At 46.3% G+C, this 18,741-nt stretch overlaps 1 protein-coding gene across 1 annotated transcript in view; it reads right to left on the bottom strand.

Annotated features, from left to right (window-relative positions):
* Positions 1–17,493, bottom strand: part of crybg2 (crystallin beta-gamma domain containing 2) — a 29,164-nt gene extending 11,671 nt beyond the window's left edge. Inside the window, exons 1-4 of the mRNA XM_084696292.1 lie at positions 16,956–17,493; positions 12,721–12,829; positions 6,697–10,184; positions 1,462–3,463 (exon numbers count right to left, since the gene is read on the bottom strand). Of these exons, the coding sequence (XP_084552418.1) occupies positions 1,462–3,463; positions 6,697–10,184; positions 12,721–12,829; positions 16,956–17,254 (5,898 nt within the window). The 5' untranslated portion in view covers positions 17,255–17,493. The remainder of the gene's footprint in view (positions 1–1,461; positions 3,464–6,696; positions 10,185–12,720; positions 12,830–16,955) is intronic.
* Between the last annotated feature and the right edge of the window lie 1,248 nt (positions 17,494–18,741).

The raw sequence follows: 18,741 nt of genomic DNA, 5'->3' as shown, positions 1-18,741 counted from the left end.
CCAACACCCACATGATAAGAGGCCAGCTCACCATGACATGTCCTTCCTAGTGTGGTCTGACCGGGCCTAGACTGTCTGGACTGTTCCTAGCCTGGGTTAGTCTGTTCCGGCCTGAAAGCTGGAGTACCAGGATACTACTGGCTGCTGATGCTTTAGACAAGGCACAGCATGGCTGGCACAACAGCAGCAGTCTCAATGTCTCAGTGACACTCAGAAACCTGATACCTGCTCTGACAGTGAACAGTAGCCTGGGGGGGGGTGGTTACTGGATATCTGGAACACTTACACACACACACACAAACACACAGCGAGACACATACACACAACAAGCATGGCATGGGAGAGGAACATTCTGTAGTCACGTACTCCTACACTCAAACACATGAGAGTAAGTTTCCAGGAGATGAACTCTGCAGCTGAACACAAGACATTGCTTCCCAGTGCAATAAAACACTCATGGTATTTTAAATAGGAGTCAACGTCCACTTGAATGAGGTACCTCCATATTTAAAAAGATAAATATTTCTTAAGTGTCTGCATGTTGCTTGGCATTCAACGTGACCAGCTGTCTGTATCAATGCATGTGATTGTTCCACTGTACAGTAGCATGATAAAGAAGGCCTGTTGCTTGTCATAACCCTCAGGGCATCACAGGTCAGGTGGTTTTAATACGGTGTAGCTAGCGCTGGTAAACTGGGCATCAGCATTGGTACTCCATAACGGCAGTGCAGTGCAGACGGCCTTACTGCTTGGTTGAGAAAGTGCAACCCGATCTACGACATGGAATGTCTGTCTACAGTAAACCGGAATATGAGTGTGTATAGCCTATGAAAAATCTGTCTTTTGAACGTTTTGTATGCAGTTATAGAGAGTTATAGAGCAGGCATTAAGCACCTACAACAGCTCATAAGAACAGACACAAACTTTGACTTCATCTTTTTAAATAGCACGAAGCTAAACCCCTCTGCAGTCCTCTTGTTGATGATCTGAAGCCAGGCACACTGGAGTACTGTACACTAGAGTACAGTAAACAGAGCCAGGGAGAGCAGCCATTGTGAAGCGACTGAGGTAATGGAGAAGGGTCGGATCTATTGTATCACATCACCTCAGAGCCAGCTACCATTACAGCACTCTCACACCTGCCCCTGTCCTCAGGATCGGAGGGTGACATTCCCATCCAACCAGAACAGGAAAATCCAGACCCTTCACTCTGAGATGTCTCTTATTCGAACATGAACAAATCTCATCTGAATGAAACCCTGTCCCGTGTCTCAACAATTAACAGCACTGTTTAGATGGTTGCACCCTTGCACTTAATTATCAATGCTAAACATTTGTAATGAAATGTAAAGAGCTAAACAACACCATACAGTTTTTCCTGGGTTTTTAAAAACACTGCCATCATCATTGATGCTGTACGCTCGGTCCACTTTCCCCCAATGTAAGAGGGACAGTACTTACATAGGCATCAGGGAATGCTCTGTACTTGGGCACCATCTGGATCTTCTCCGGTTCTGGCTCAGGGTTAAAGTGGGAGCCCCCATGGACGTTGTTGAAGAGGAGGGTCCCTCCTCCACCTGAGGTCCCCTCGGTGTTGAAGCTCCTCTGGAGCCCCATGGAGCCAATGGAGCCCACACTTCCACCCATGCCATTCATGGCACCCATGCTCTGGGTCTGAGCCAGGTTCTGGGCTTGGTTGTGGTTGAACCTGGCTGTGAGGGCCTCCATGGAGAAGTTGCGCTGCAGGTCGCTGGAGGCTGTGGGGCTGTGCAGGTGTGAGGGGGAAGGGAAGGTTCGCTCTCCGGTCGAGGTGGGGGAGGAGAGGAGCTGGAGGGGTGGAGGTCTGCTGATGCGAGAGTTGCTGTCTGGAGCCCCTGTGAGGGACGGGGAGGACATGAGGAAGGACAAGCGCTCGTAACGGGAGGGGACGGTATTGTCTGTTCCAGTGCCAGCAACGGTGCCTATGCCAGTGTTGGGGATACCAATGGAGGAGAAGCTCAAGCGGTCATTCGAAGGTCCGCTGTCTGGGAGCGAGGACGCTCTGGAGAGATAGGCCTTGGCCTTGCTCCTGTCGTCCTCCACGGAGGGCTGCTCCATGGAGCCCTGGCGATAGCCGGAGAACAGGAAGCTGCTGTCTAGGCGGGAGGTGGATCCAGGGGTCAGGGGATTGACCCCGCCACCTGCTCCGTTCAGATATGAGGGGGAGCTGTCATGGGAGGAATCCGAGCCCAGGGTGGTCCTCCTTGTGGGGATGAAGCCTTGGTTTTTGTCCCCAACCGGCTCCTGCTTCTGCTGGAGCTTCATCATTTCCAGGGGGGAGAGCTTGTCCTTGGGCGAGCTCCACTTGATTCCCAGGTCAACAGGGAGGCTGCTGGGGGGCCCCCCATTATGGGCCTTGTCGGGGGCTCCAGGGGCAGGCGGGGAGTGGGCCAGGCTGGTAGCAGGTCCAGGGGTTGAGTTGGCGCTGGAGGCATCCTCCACGATGGGGGGCAAGGAAGAGAAGAGGGAGGGGGGCACCCCACGCAGGCTACGTGATCTCTTGGGGCGGTCCATGCTCTTCAGGGTGTCCATCATGTTCTCCATATCTTGCTGGTAGGGGGAACTGGGGTCAGGGGTCGCAGGGGTAGATGGGGAGGACGGAGACAGGTCAGGGGTGAGCTCCACGCGTGTGGCCGTGAACACTCCAGAGAAAGCTAAGTCGTTGTGGTAGATCTCTTGGCCGTGATGGGCTGCAGCAGGCGAGACGCCTGACACTGGGAGTCGTTGCGAGTCCCAGCCTGACTTGTTCCACTGCGTCCCTCTCTCAACTGCCTCTCTCTCTCCCTCCCCAGTCTCCTCTCCTGCAGGTGCCTCTGGCTCCGCCCAGTCCCTCCAACTTCTCCACCCCTCTTCTCCCCCGGTCCCTCCCCCTGCCTTGCTCACACTACTCAGCTGAACTTTGCTACTGTCGCTCGGCCGGCCCATGTTTCCGTGGAAACCGGGCGCCTCCGGGGAAAGGGGGGAGGGGTAGGTCAGGTGTCGTGTGTACAGGCCAGTCTGGGACAGAGTAAGGGAGGAGGAGGTGCTGGACAGGAAATCAGATTCCTCTCCTGTGGGCTCGGTTGTGGATCGGATCTCCACATCAAACTGCTTCCACTCGTACCCTGCAGCTGGAGGTCCCACCTCCGGTCCACCTGGCTCCGGGGCCGTCCTGAGCCCACTGAGGTCCACCGACTCTGGAGCGGCACTCGCCGTGGCATCCTCCGACACCAAAGAAACTTTATGGATACGGTGTTTGAATTCGTTTGGGGGTGAGCCCTCGCTGACGGGGGAGGGCCTTAATGTGAACGTGCTGCTTAAGGTGCTCTGGGTGTCATAGCTGGAATTCATCGCTGCGTCTGAATCCAAATCAGCTCTTATGAGTTGAGTGTGTAAACCAGGCTGTTCCACAGCTGGACTGGGATCAGCTGAAGCATTCACAGACCTGGGGGACAGAGGGTGACACCCACCAGTTAATGATTGTTGCTGGTTGAAGATGTGTCATTGTGGTGTGTTCATTATTTAGGCTGACTATGTCAATTGAAGAAGGACAAAAAAAACTGTTGAAACTAACAGAAATTATGAAAAAATATTTTCAAAGCCTACACATTGCTGCATGAATGAACACAAGCTAGTAGTGCAGCCTGGGAACATGACACTGGTCCACAGTGCAAAGGAACAGCAGGAGGACATAGACTAGTAGAAACTGTGTAGGCAGCTACAGTAACTAGCAGCTGACAGTCAAAGGTTACAGTGAGTTGGGGTCTGCTCGTTCCATCAAAAAAAAGCCCTTCTGACACCAAAGCACTTTTCAGCAGTGAAGACTTTCCGTTCATTAATGTCTATCAAGTGGAAGCAAATAGGCAATTGACTTTTTTTCTTCTTTCCTTGAGAGCCAGTAGAGGTTTTGTGATTAGAGGATGGGGGTGGGGGGCAGGCTTAAGTTGTTTGGGCACAAGTTCAGAAACAGGAACATGTCACAACATCAAATGAGTAATTGCGAATGTGATTCACTGCTGATTTTAAAAGCGTGAAACCTGTTGGGTGAAGAGACACACTGTTTCGTTGCTCATAGGTCACATTAGTGCCGTAATTACTATGTAAAGGGCCTTGTCTCTCGGGGTGTGGAACATATTTGACAGGATGATGGTTTAAACTCACTTGAGGAGTCAAGTCATCAGGGAGAAGATCCCATCGCACAAGTTTGTTACCCATTGTGACATTTCTTTGCAGATTATATTCTAGAAGTACTTCTTCTTCATACAGCATTGGAGCAATGCTTGGATTCAAAGAGGCCAGTCACCAATAATAAACTGTCAGTTTGTGGTGAAATGTCTCTTCAGAAATTCTTCACTTTCAAAAAGCTAAAACAACAGTGTTTGTCCTTAAACCTTAACTGAGTCTAACTATCTTCTCATCTCTCCATACTCCATCCTCCGACATGGCACTCCTACCTTCATATTACATCATCACTAGAGACCGATCACTGGCAGTTAAAGCTTGCTAGATTTGAATCTTTAAACCATGTTTTCTCTTATCTTTTTTCCCTCCATCCCTCCATCCTGGTGGATATATGGCTAGGCTAATTTCTGCCACCACAACTCCACTGCAGGGCATCCACACATAGCACTTACCCGTTTCAACATGTACATCTTACGTTTCTATTTTTTCATTAATCTTAATGTCAAACCATCCCACTCTACACTGACATTTGCATGTTCACTGACCAAATGCAGGCGCGCACACATGTAACAGCCCATATAAACATTAAAAAGTAAAAAGTAAAAGTCACATTCCAAGATACTCATAAACTGTTGAGTTTGATCAAAGGCTTTGTTTTGTCTTGATAACAGATACGACCGTGTAGCCCCCTGGTGGTGGTTTGGCAGTAGTGCACTAACCTGGTCAACTTGAACTTTAACTTAACCTGACACAGAGCAGGGATGGGGCTGTACTAACACATTCCTGAGCTACCTGTTGTCCTTCCAGGAACTGTCTGCTGATGCCTGGGTGACGGCATTGACAATCAACCATAAATACTGACAACTTGTATAGGAGAAGTAAGCAGCGGAAAATGTAGCAATGGCTTCAACTGAATGGTAGGATAGTGGTGGAAACCAACTGTAAACCCATATGTGGCTTGAGGAGAAAAAGCTAATGCTAACAACTAAAGAGGAGCTGTTGGCAGATATATATGTCGCTTTGCAGGTTTCTTTCTATGTGTTATTTTAAATTGCAACTCCCCACCCCATGTGTTAAGAGTGTGTGTGTGTGTGTGTGTGTAGGTGTGTGTGTGTGTGTGTCAATAAGCATCAGTGATGATGTCTCTGAAGGTTTGTCTTACACAGGAGAGACAGAGAGGACTTGACAGTTAGGCAGGTTTTAACAACTACACAAAAAAGGCTGACGTACGCTCACCTTCTGTTGACTGGTGAGGAATTCATACAAGATTAACATTGTGATACGTTCTTGCCAAAATGGGATTGACAGCGAAGCTGTCAAAATTCTCAGCAAATTCAACAAATGTAATAGTCTTAATCTTTTGAAGGACATTTCATGACAGAAGATGAATTACTTCAATGCACTGTCAGGCAGGAACTTTAGATGTATGTCGCCACCTAGTGGCCTAGTTGGCTAACAACTTTGTCCTAAAAACCTTGGATGTACATTTACATTTTGTCATTTAGCAGACACTTATCCAGAGACTGTAGTACGTAGTGCCTTGTATCACAAAAATTATATCCTACTGTTCTAAAAAGACTTGGTTGAGCAAATACTGATTGTATAAGGCATAGTTTGTTGATCAAGGGGACACTGTCCAATTTGATCCTGCTAATCACCCTTCAGTCACATGTTTGGATATTCGTCTAGTTTTTTATTCTAATATGCATACATTTTTATTCATTTTCATTTAGATTTTCCCATTCAATTGGATAGGAAAATGTGTCAAAACGTTTGACTTTGATATATATATATATATATATATATATATATATATATATATATATATATCAAAGTCATATACTATATATATATATATATATATATATATATATATATATGATATATATATATATATATATAGACTCACTTAAATACTTGATATGTATTATATATAGAGTATGTGTATATATCTAGGATTTAAGTGAGTCACTACATCAACTGGTAAGAGTTGCAATGAACAAAAACTTGTAAACACACACTCACACATACACATCGACAGTGTTGTTGCCATGGTGCCTGGAATACCTATCAGGTAAAGTTTAGAGTTTACAAGTAGTAAATCGATGAGCCAACATAACTTGAACTCTGACCTGTTCAACTAGTGTTCAAATACCATAACCACACTGTCATGATGTCTAATCGCACTGCATTACAAATACCAAGTACATATTACAATAGGAATGTATATTCTCTCTGAAATGAGAATTACAAATTGAATGAATTACAAACACCAACACTTAGTTTATCCCCTTTCCTCCAACTGGGTACCAACTGAACAATTTGATCCAGGAGTATTCTATAAACAGTAAATACCTAACCATGATCAAGTTCATGTTGAACAAGATATTGCAGATAGAAGGGTTACACCAAACTATGCAATGACATCTCTCTCTTTCAAAAAAAAACATACAGTACAATAAAACAGACAAATTAAATGAATTGGTATCCACTTACCTGGCAGGCTGGCTGAGGTGTGTTTCTGGAAGACGGTCCTCTCTCTCCTCTCTCTCCACCAGTGTGTCAGGGAAGGTGTGTGTGTGTGTTTCTGTGACAGACAGCTTAGCTGCCACCTGATCTGTCACTCCAGTGTCCGGACTGGCTCTCCCAGAACGCCCAGGGAAAGTGCCTGCCCCCTCACTACTCACTCCACTCATCACTTCTCTCTCCACAAAGTGGGTGTCTGACTCAAGCACAATGGGTTCAATGTGTGTGATCGTTTCGGATACCGCCTCTGAGTTGTGTGTGAGTGTGTGGGAGAGAGCAGCCGCTATGACGGCATGGAGTGTGTGTGTGTTTTCACTATCTGGGTCTGGGACCGAAAAGTCCACTTTATCTGTGATGCAGTGTGTAGCGTGTGTGTGTGTGCCACTCTCTGTGATCTTTGCACTTGTCACCGCTCCCTCAGCAATGTGGGCGTCCGAATTCTCTCTCTCTGGGATTATGGTGTCTAATATCTTGTTATCTGTGGTGTGTGTGTGAGAGGGCAGGGGATGGTCTTCTCTCTGTGTGTCACCACACATGATCTGTTGTACATTGTCAGCGCCCGCTGACTTGTCCACCTCTTCCTTTGCCGGTGACAGGCCTGGAGGATATGTGCAAGCGCAGGCTTCTGCACTCGGTAAAGTGTGTGTGAGGGTGTGCGTGAGCACGTTCAGGTTTCCCTTTTGTCCTTCGTCCTTCTCAAGAAAGGGCGGGGCCCACTCGCATTCCTTAAGCGCAAGCACATGCTGAACCAGTGGAACCAGTAGTACTCCTCCCCCCGCCTTCTGTTCCGCCTCTTCAATTTGGGACCATTCTTCTGTCGTTCCTCTCTCCCCCGGCCCCATCAGCCTCTCTGTATCACTGTCTGCCTGGCAGTACATCTGCCTGGCAGTCCTCTCCTCCCCCGTCCTCCCCTCCTCTCTCTCCTCAGAGGTCTTGGACTCGGCCACTCCGAGTCCACTCTCTGTTGTCACCACTGCCTCTTGTCTACGAGTGGGTGATGTCTCAACCACATCTTCGCCATTCTCGGTTGTCGTCATTTGAACTTCGTTTGGATCACTCCCAGCAACCACAATCTCAACCACAGCTTCACCACTCCCAGCAGCCATTATATTAACCACATCTTGAGCACTCCTAGAAACTGTCATCCCAACAACATCTTCACCACTCCTAACAGCCATAGTCTCAACCGTATCCGGACCGCTTCTAGTAGCCATTGTTTCAGCCTCTGTGCAGTGAACGTCCAGATCCATGGAGGTGCCAGGACGGTAGTCCGTGTTGGAGACCGTGGAGCGTTCCTGGGGGGGACTACTGACCTCTTCCTCTGCCTTGGGAAAGGAAGAGTGGTCCGTCCTGACTGCACCTGGAGAAGTGAGGGGGAGAGCCTCAGGGAGAACCTGAGGAACAGCCAGCTCTGATGGAACACCAGACTCTGGGAGAACAGGAGGAACAGCCAGCTCTGATTGAACACCACACTCTGGGAGAACAGGAGGAACTGAGCCCGTCGTGGAGGTCATGTCTGGCTGAGGTCCAGCTGGGTTGATATTCTCATGAGGAACGTTCTCAGAGCAAACCGTGGTGGGGGAGAAGGTTAGAACATCTTCTCTGAGAACGGTTGGGGCCAGGTTGCTCAGCTGGGCTGGTTGGTCGAGTCCAGAGCTAGCTGTATGGAGTCGTTCATCCAAGTCTGGGTTGGATGTGTTGGGATCAGGTCTGGAGACAGGGATCTCACTGTTAGTATGAGGGGTGTCTGTTTCATAAACAGGAACACCTGTCTCTGTGTGAGAGGCGGCCATCTTGGATGGTGAAGGGTTTGTAGGGAAATTTGATGGGTCAAACGCCTGAGTAGAGTTGACAGAAGAGCTGTGGTCGGACGTGGAAGAGAAGCCATCGGGGAACCGTGAGACGTAGAGTGAACCATAGATGCTACAAGGGCCGCTATCTGAAACAGTGATCTCTGTATTAGTGCCGGTAGGTTCAGCAGGGAGCTCATTAACAGTGAAGCTGCCTTCGATGTTTGCAGCAGCACAGTCAGGCGCCTCTATGTTATGGACAGAGGATGCGATAACAGATGGAAGTATAGTAGAATGTGCTGTGTCACCAACCTCGGCGTCAAAGTGTTGGCACATTGGTACAGCGTGAGGCTCAGTCTCAGTTACAGCCAACTGGATTGGTTCACCTGCTTTGGTTACAAAAGAGTTGACTGGTTTGTCTGTTTCAGTTGTAAAAAAGTTGATTGGTGCGTCTGTTTCGGTTATGATGGAGCTTCTTCGTCTGTCTGGTTCTGGTAAAACTGAGGCACTAGGTGGATCTGTGTTGAGGGCAGGGACACAGCTCGTTTCAGAGATGTCCTCGGCAGGATAGGGGTCTGAGACAGCAAAGGCAAAGCTTCCTGGAAACAGGGAGTCATACAGAGCTCCATATGCTGACGCTGAGTAGGAAGTGGTATCTAAGACACAATCAGAAATTGTATTGGTAGGGTCCGCAGGAACGGAGTTACAAAAAGAGCTGTCGTTTGTGGATGTGGAGGTGAGAGTTTCAGGGACAGAGTTGTCATTGGTGGAGATGGAAGGGAGAGTTTTAGGGACACACACATCATTGGTGGATGTGGAAGTGAGAGTTTCAGGAACAGAGCTTTGATTTGTGGAGATAGAAGGGAGAGTTTCAGGAACAGAGCTTTGATTGGTGGAGATGGAAGGGAAAGTTTCAGGAACAGAGATGTAATTGGTGGAGATGGGAAGGGGAGTTTCAGGAGCAGATATAACTTTGGCAGACAGGGAGGTGACAGTATCAGGGACGGAGTGGTCATTGGTTGAGAATAAGGCGGCAGCCTCAGGTTGACCAATGGGGAAGGCAGCACTAGAGGCTTCAGTAACTAAGTGGACAGGTCCTGGCTGAGCATCTTTCAGAGGGATGTCACAAATCACAAGGGCTGGGCTGTTAAGAGGGGGGACTGAGAAAGCCACTCCTTTCTCTGTGGCACCCACTGCAGTTGGAGGCAGGCAGGGTGGGATGTTGGGAGGCGTTAAATAAAAAGCACCTTTGGCTTCCATATTGATACAGTCGGTGTCTTTTTCTGTGTCTGTGTCCTGGTCAGAAACATCTCTCTGAACGTCACTAGGCTCCTCCCTGTCAAACTCAGGCATGGTGGCTATTGGTGCTTTTCGCATCATTTTGTCCACTGTGCGCATATCTGGACTATCACTCAGGAAGTCCATAGCCAGTGATTGGTTGTCAAGTGGTAACGGATTGACGGTACTGAAAAATGCGCGGGTGTCTAGATCCAGAGGTTCCTCCTCCTCTTTGTCTTCTTCTTGCCCTTTGACCTCTGGACCATAAAGCTCTGTGGTGCTTTGGGATAGTTCCCTACTCTTCTTCTTCCTCTTCAACAGTCCAAAGGTGAAGGTGCCAAACTTTCTATGCTTATGGAGCTCCAGCTCGGACACACTGAGGTCTGTAACCTGGTATGAAGGAGAGAGAGAGAGAGAGAGAGCGAGAGCGAGAGCGAGAGCGAGAGCGAGCGAGAGAGACAGAGAGAGAGAGAGAAAGAGAGAGAGAGAGAGAGAGAGAGAGAGAGAGAGAGAGAGAGAGAGAGAGAGAGAGAGAGAGACAGACAGACAGACAGAAAACCATGGGAAGAGGACAAAGAGAATATAAAACGCATGACCCAGAAATCAACTCCATAAGTTCAGCTTTTGTTGTAAAAAATACACAGTGGACACACACTGAACTTGTGCTCTGGCTCTCTCTGCCATGACCCTATCAACCCCTGTAATTTCAAATACTCAACTTTAATACCCATGTTTGGCAAACCTAATTATTGGGACCCTGGTTTGTGGAACAGCGCTAAGCTTCAGTGCCAGTGAAAGATCGGCATGAGAGGCATGTACAGAGCAGGGCTGTACAGAGCTGTCAGTGTCTGCTCTAATGTACACATCTCCACGCATCATTGAGTCCTATCGAGGGAGCCACCCATCCTTCATTCCTAGGCTCGCACAGCACTATACTCCACCCTTTAAGCTTGAGCAATGCCAATCCACATTCCTCCTTTACTCCCCTCACCCCAAAGCACCCTGCTGTGGTTTCAAACCAGAACGGTGGTGGATGGACATTAGCTTCACATATGCTCCATACTCGCATCTGGATTCATCTTCTCCGGCCATGTGTTAGAGAGGATCATCACGGAAGAATACGTCAAAGAGTCAGGTGGCTGAACGGTGAGGGAATCGGGCTGGTAATCTGAAGGTCGCCAAATGACCTTCTGTCCACTTCACCCTACTTGCCTCAGGGGGAATGTCCCTGTACTTACTGAAAGTCGCTCTGGATAAGAGCGTCTGCTAAACGACTAAATGTAAATGTAGAATAGCTCTGTTATCTCAGACCAAAAGGAAAAGGAGCACCGTTAAGTCATACATCTTGATGATGACGCCCGAGGATGGCAGCGGAATCAATATGGCCAGGGCAGATAGGAGGCTCCTATTCAGTTGTGCCGATCTGTTGTCTGATAGGACTCGTAAAGGACAGTCCGGATGAAAGTACAGAATGGAACACCGAGCTGTCAGTCAAGGCCACCTGTCAGATTTCAATCGGGGTGCGGCATCGAGGGAAATTCCTCTCGCAGTGATGAGTGAAATGAGTGCCAGCGGTGAGCATGAAACATAGTGACGACAATAGGCCTGGAATCTAAGGAGGAGATGTTGACAAACGAAAGAATGCATTGTTGGGCCTTGCTGGCGGAAGTTTGTCGCTGCCAGAGGCACACGCACGCAAGTACAACTACACACATGAACACACCTCACATCCACACACACTGTGTACAGCCTCAGGTTCTATGTCCATCTTCCAGTTTGACTTTGTTTTGACGGAGTGGAGCTTGGTACACCGTGACTTCCTGCTGGCGTGAAAAGCAGACAGGTAGCACCAGAGTCACCAGCTGCTGCTTGATGCCACGGGGTGAAAACAAGAGCTGTCATCCCCAACAAAGGCCCCTCAGAGGCAGCTGGGTGGACTCAGCCACCACGAGCACAGAGATGTGAGACGTGGATTTGGGCCAAGTCAACACCTATCAGCCCTGACCTTAGTGTCTGTGGTGGTTTTCGACATGCTCTTTAACACACAGGGTGACATTTGAAGTACATACAAGCTCAAGCGTGCATGTAAACCACACGGTCACAGTCGCCTCGAGGGGCTGTACTGTATGTTCAGTACTGTGTACTGAGACTGAAGCGAGACATGCATGCACACACACACACACACACACACACACACAGACACACACGCATGTACACAAGACAGTGTGCGTGATCATGCAGCAGCGCAATCAGACTGGTGTGATTATCATCAGGAAACAACCACTGTGAAACCTATCAAATATACATATGTTCATAAAAGTATGTAATAAAAATTATGATATTTAGTTTTGACCTGGACAAGCTGTCCTGGGTTGTTGCTCCCTCTAGTGGTAATATCGTTTTTTGTAGCGTTAAGGATTGACGTGTGTGTGTGTGTGTGTGTTCGTCTATGTGTGAGAGCGTGTCAGGGTCTGTTTTTTTGTGCGCTTGTGTGAGTGAATGTGTCTCTTTGTTGGTCTTGTGTGTATGTGTGTGTCAAATAGAGACAGTGCCAGAGGGACAGGAGGAGAACATGACATTATAGAGGACTGCAATTACTGCTAAACCGTTAGATGGGCACATGCTTTCTGTGATATTAAAGTAAATGAGATTCGTGTCCCAGCACGTCTGAGAGGCTGCAAGGGGCCTTCCCAGTTACTCTCCCTCTGTCATGTTAAACACACTTACCGAACGCAACACCATTCAAATGCACACAGAATGTCATATGACAAGCAAAAACATGAACACGTTTTTACTGGTCTCATGGAGAGAAAGCACGTCAGACATCGACCAAGAAGCAACACTTCCCAAAAATCTGTGGTGGAAAAAAAAGAAGATAATGCACAGGGGTCACAAGGACCTTTGTGAGCTCTTTGTCCTAACTGACCTTTGACCTGGGGGTGGTGGCGAAGTGGGAGGTCTTCTTGTCATGCCTCCTGACGCTGGGCGACATGTCTTGGACCCTGGCCTCGCCCAGACTCTGAGCCTCAGCACCACTGGAGAGAACACACCACAATGCAACACAACACAGGAACATAAAGTTAGTAGGACACCACCAGCTAACTGGATTTCATATCATATTATTTTTTTTAATCAGTCTACACACCAGTTTTATTGATGGGGGAACTTGTTATCCTTGAATAAAAGGATCTAAATGTATACAATTGATTAAATTGACATCAACTCATAAACACTTTAGCCTGTGCTGTAAAATCATTTCTTAAGCCTTACAGGGAAGACGGTTGGAAGGTGCATCACATGCTACAGTGTAACTGAATCAATACTAAGGCAAGGTAAACACGCTCAGTAGACAAATGTTCAAGAGAACAGCTAGTGCCTAGTAGTATGTCAATAGTAATTAAACTGTTACAGATCTGATTAGTCTTTGAAGTCTTTTTACTATTGCTCAAACTTTAATAATCTAACACCAGAAAATCTCATCATGTATTTATTTAGCAGGTGCTTTTAACCACAGAGACTGCGCAAGGGGGATTTGAACCTGCAACTTTGTTGGCTGTAGTCAAATGCTCTAACACAGAGCCACTGTAACATCCATCCCCAAGTTGTTTCTGTTGTAATATTACCAATCCAGAGTCAATAAGCTTATCCATCCATAGACAGATACTGAAACCCTAACCCAGATATATATATATATATATATATATATGTTACATTTACTCATGGGGCCCTTTCCAGTGTTCAGATAATGTCGTTGGTGACAGTCATTGGCACTTGCTCAAGAAAATCAGAAAAGAATGACACTGCCAGTGTGTTGCTAAAACAGGTGAGTCTGCAAACATTGACTTCATCATGAAGAACCAGTCAGTGTGGAGGAGCTTTCCGAGGGAGTGCCACAATAGCCTCTTTGTAGCCGTCTCTTTCCTCTCCCCAACAGATGAGAAGAACCGCAGGTAGATCATAGCCTGCAAATGCATCTCTTTATTGCAATGGAGGGAGAAGTACATACTGGTCCAGCGAACAAGCTTGGGTCTGTGTGGCAGGGCTTCAGGGAGGCAGGTGTGAGGCCCAGCCTGCTGAAGCTAGCAGGATGGGGGAGGAAGATCAGGGTTTTTACCTCAGCGGGGTGTAACGTGGAAAATTCTGATTTAATTCAATAGCAGCAGATTACTGCACTTGGACAGAGATGTGTGGGACTTGTTATCAATTCAGGCACATTCATAGACTCACACACACAAAATACCACAACCCTTTTCTCTGTAGGATTCTGAATCGCCTTTCAACTAGTCAGTTCATCTACCATCAGTTAGAAAGACAAACACAGTTTTACTGCCCTCAGAAGCACTGTTTTCAACTCAGGCATGTGGACAAGCTGCATCCCCCTGCCTGGCGGTGTGTGTTTGTGTGTGTGTGCATGCGTCTGCACATGTGCGTGGGTGTACAGTGACAGAAGGACAAGGCCTTTCCTGTGTGGTCTTATTAGCCTCGCACAAACACCAGAGCCTGGATGCAGTTCAACATACCTGTTTTAGGAGCAGCTGCCAAACCGTCCAGTTTTCACATTCAAATGATTCAATGACACATTCTCTTCAAAGCTTATATATATATTTTAGGATTGTCTTTTGTTATTAAAAGTGAAGCATGGAGAATTGACAGTGTGGCTCGCGGACTTGGGGGGTTGGGGCGCACACAATATCTGCATGTGTGTGTGTTTGTGCGTGTGTCTGTTTGTGTTTGAGTGGCAGAAGTTTTACAGTGATGCTGTACAAAAAGGCATGCAGAGTTGTAGGTTCTTCGCTGAGCTACAGTACAAGAGCTTGTGGATGTCAGATACTGAAACCCTCGCCCACATTCTCCCTGGGAGGATGGCCAAAGGAACTCAGCTCCGATCCACTGGAAGAAGGGAGGGAGGTGGGGAGCGTCTCTGTGACATTATCATATTAGAGCCCGTTGTTCAGATTGTGATTGATTAACAGTCACTTTCATACATCTAAACCATTGATACAGACTGCTTGGTCTTCTCAACAAGTTGAATGGAGTACTACATTGGAAAGCAGAGGCTACATCAACTTCATGAATCCCATGTTCTTCCTTCAGGGTTTCTATGACGATGGCCAGGAGGACTTAGATAAGATACACTGGAAAAGGGGAAGAGGGAGGGAGGAGAGTGTCTTGTGACATTGTCATATTAGAGTCCTTTGTTGATGAGCATGTCAAACTTTTGCTATAAAGTAATTGCCTTGGCGGACTACCAGATAATATGATGATGATTATATGGTATTTAACAAGCTACTGTATACACAGAAATTGTATACTTACTGTACTGTTGGGTCTTCCACAAGTTAAATGATGTACTTTGCACATGTTGGAAGGCATATTAAGTCTACAAAAAGTTCATGATATGCATAAAGAACTAATAGCATTGAAGTGGAGAGCATGGGAGCATCTACCCAGACGCTCCCATGTTACCCCGCTCTTCATTTCCCTCCACTGGCTACCCATTATAGCCTGCATCAGATTCAAGACCCTGGTACTGACCTTCCGAGCAGTGAACGGGACTGCACCCGACTACATCAAGTCTCTCCTGCAGTCTTACACCCCCACCCGTCACCTAAGGTCTTCTTCAGACAACCACCTGGTGGTCCCACTGCCCAAGACCGCCCAGTCGCAACATAAGCTCTTCTCCTGTCTGGCCCCCCAGTGGTGGAATCAACTCCCCACCTCCATCAGAGACAGACTGTCTCCCCACCTTCAAGAAAAGGCTCAAGACACACTTGTTCCGGGAGTATAACGTTACTTAGGAATGGTTTGTTGGTCCCAATGTTAGTTTCCTCAAGGATCACAATGACTCTTGCTTAGAGACTTGTTGCTCTTGTTGGTTAGTGGTAACTGATTTAAATTGCTGCACTTGCTTTTTACTATTGCTTGCTGTTCTACAGGTACACTTGCACTTATAGCGATTCATGTTGTTTAATTGTAACTTGTTTAACTTCATGCTCTTATGGTTCTTCCCTTTGGCACTTATTTTGGTTGTTCACAATATGTGCTTCATGTTTTGGCTACCCGCAAGGTTTTTGGGGCTATCTTGTTGTTATTATCAGTGACCTATGCACTTTGTAAAGCTCTCTCTTGGAAGTCGCTTTGGATAAAAGCGTCTGCTAAATGAATACATGTAAATGTAAGTGAAATCACGAGAAAAACAAAGCAACAATAGTAGCAGCAGTACAAAACAACTGTCTCAAAGTACACCAAACAGCCTACTATAAATAATCTGTCATGGACCCACCCTCCAATGAACACACTCCCTGTGCCTCCACTCCAACAATCAACCAGTTACGGTCTGCTTGTATAACTAAGATGTTGATACTTGAAGTGATGTTTGTCCCGGATTTGAATGCTTGACCTGCAGTTGAGAGGACGATGCTGTGTAAACACAATGAGACGCATTTGTGGTTTTGTGCCAACACCCACACAGATGTCGAACGCTATTACCCTGAGCCGTAAACCGCATGACTTGCCCTGGTCTGTGATTAACAGACCAGGGCAAGAGAGCTCACCTGACTGTGATCCAGGCATGGCAATGATGGTCAGAGTTCATGCTGGTTATTTGTACATTCCAAATGTCTGTCTTCAGCAACATTTAGTCATTTAGCAGCCGCTCGACAAACGCTTGTTACATTCAATTAAAGTTCTTACATATATTCAGCAAAGGCATTAGTGATGTGAGGGACAGAGCTCAGGAGACATCCCATAATAGAGGCTCAGTAGTGATGTCAACACTAGAATCCCTTCTTGTTGGCCAAATCCCATGGAGAATTAACGTTTGTCAATAAGAATCTTAAGGTCTGATGTAAGTTTTCCAAATGAAGTGGAAGCTCGCTCTTATGGCACAATCTTGGAGGTATTCAGGCCTTCAACTACAGGTTTCGAGGCCGTATACGCTTTTACGTAAAAGCATTGACAACCTGCCCTGGCAGTAGTGTATAGCATTGTCAATCGCTTGTAAATCACTGGCAGTTATTTAATGTGATGTGAACAAAACACGTGCTGTATAACACATGGAAAGGATGTCTCAGCTACTGCAAGTTAATAGTAACATGATACATATACATATCACATAATACATGCATGGACATGGAATATTAAAATGTGAAGTGAACATACCTGATACCGTTTTTTTGTAGGCCTAGTTTGACTGCTTTGTCGTTCTTTGTCTTTTTCTTGAATTTTGAAGTTTTTCCTCCGCCGTATCGATCCTCATACTCGGCAGATTCATTGAGCTTGGTATCACTTTTAGAAAAAAATGCTTTGAAATCCTTAATAGTAGACACAGTTTTCTTTTTCTCCACGGTTTCTCCAACAATTTCTTCACAAATACGCGTATCCGCAGACTCCAAGTTCGCATCGCTCTTAGAAAACATACTCTTGAGAGACTTTTTGGATAATAAACTCTTTTTCGCCATACTGTCATGTATTACGCTTGCTGGCTACGGTGCAACTAACGGTCCATAATAATTTGTCTACTACTTTCAAAACACTACTTTCAACTTACAATAGGGCAATGGCAAGGAAGGTGAATGATAAACGCGCATCAAGACTTAATTTCAGCGGTTGACAGCTGCGCGCTCACTTTCACTGCTGCTCCAGCTACACCGCAGGTGAGGCAATCGAACTGCTTTCACAGTCTGAACATTTTGTTGAACTGTATCATCATCCAGTAAGAATGTCACAACCGATTCCGAAGCTACAGCAATTCATTATTTTCAACATACAGGCTGTGTTATTAAATTACTCTCAAAGTATAGGCCTACAGAATAATAAAAGTTGCACACTGTATTGTGATGCCATTGGGACCACGCACACAAGCGCCACAAAATGATCAACAGTAAGTTATCAGATACCTGGGCAGGAAGGCTACATTTTACAACATATAGCGAATGGGGGACATCTAGTGGATGTGCAATGCTAATGAATTTTATTTTTTAAATATTGGAAGAATTCTTCCAATATTTAAAAAATAAAACCGATAGTTTTACAACAATACAATAGTTATTAACAAACATTCAGCAGGCTTTCCGTTGGTGTAACTGGTAGTACCGCCTGAAGTCAGAGTTTGCGTGTTGATCCCGGCCGGGTGGTGGCGAACGTAGGCAAAGTGTAAAGTTTTGCGCTTGGTGTGTTGTGTGTCAATGTCTGGGAACGTCACATATTTTGATAGCAGTAGTCGTGTTGGGTTCTTGAGATATGTAAGACAGACGCAGCATGGTAGATTCACATGGCTTAACTATATTCACAGCCGGAACCCACCCCCAACACCGCCCCCTGGTGCCCAGACAGTCTCACCTATTATAGATCACACCATATCTCCCTTTCTGAAAAGCAATAGACTGTGACCTACATATTTTATAATCAGGATGCATCAAACTCTTAAACTCACATTTGTATCACTGTTAAACATTTGGTCTACCTTAACACATTTCTTTACTGAACTATTTCCCTCTCTTCCATCCTGTGAACACACATGACGAAAAAAGTTTTGTTTTTTAACACACAACTTGAATGAAATGGACACTAGAGGAAAGATAAACTGCCTGCGGAAGCTGTGATCCACAGTCCTGATAATAGCCTAAAGATTGCAATTCACAGCACCTCTAAAATAATAAAAGCAACAATGTCAAGTTCTTAACTTTGATAACAATCAACAATCCCATTTCAAGGACCAATCCCAGTCTTCCTTAATGGGGTTGTTTTATGAGTTAATGGGACGTTCAAATATGGTATATTTGTATGTGGAAATTGTTCTGTGACATTATCGGAAAAATGTGGATCTGGAATGATTTCACTGTCAGTTTCAGTCAATGATGTGAAGATACAGCCAAGTAAACATTTATCTTTATTGCCCTGTAGGGCTACATTCACACCCACGCAGTCAGGTGACAGTAGCTACTAA

Source organism: Hypomesus nipponensis, chromosome 4, assembly GCF_054491055.1.
Source record: "Hypomesus nipponensis isolate SF chromosome 4, ASM5449105v1, whole genome shotgun sequence".
Lineage (NCBI taxonomy): Eukaryota > Metazoa > Chordata > Actinopteri > Osmeriformes > Osmeridae > Hypomesus > Hypomesus nipponensis.
This window is presented reverse-complemented; position numbering and strand designations above follow the sequence as displayed.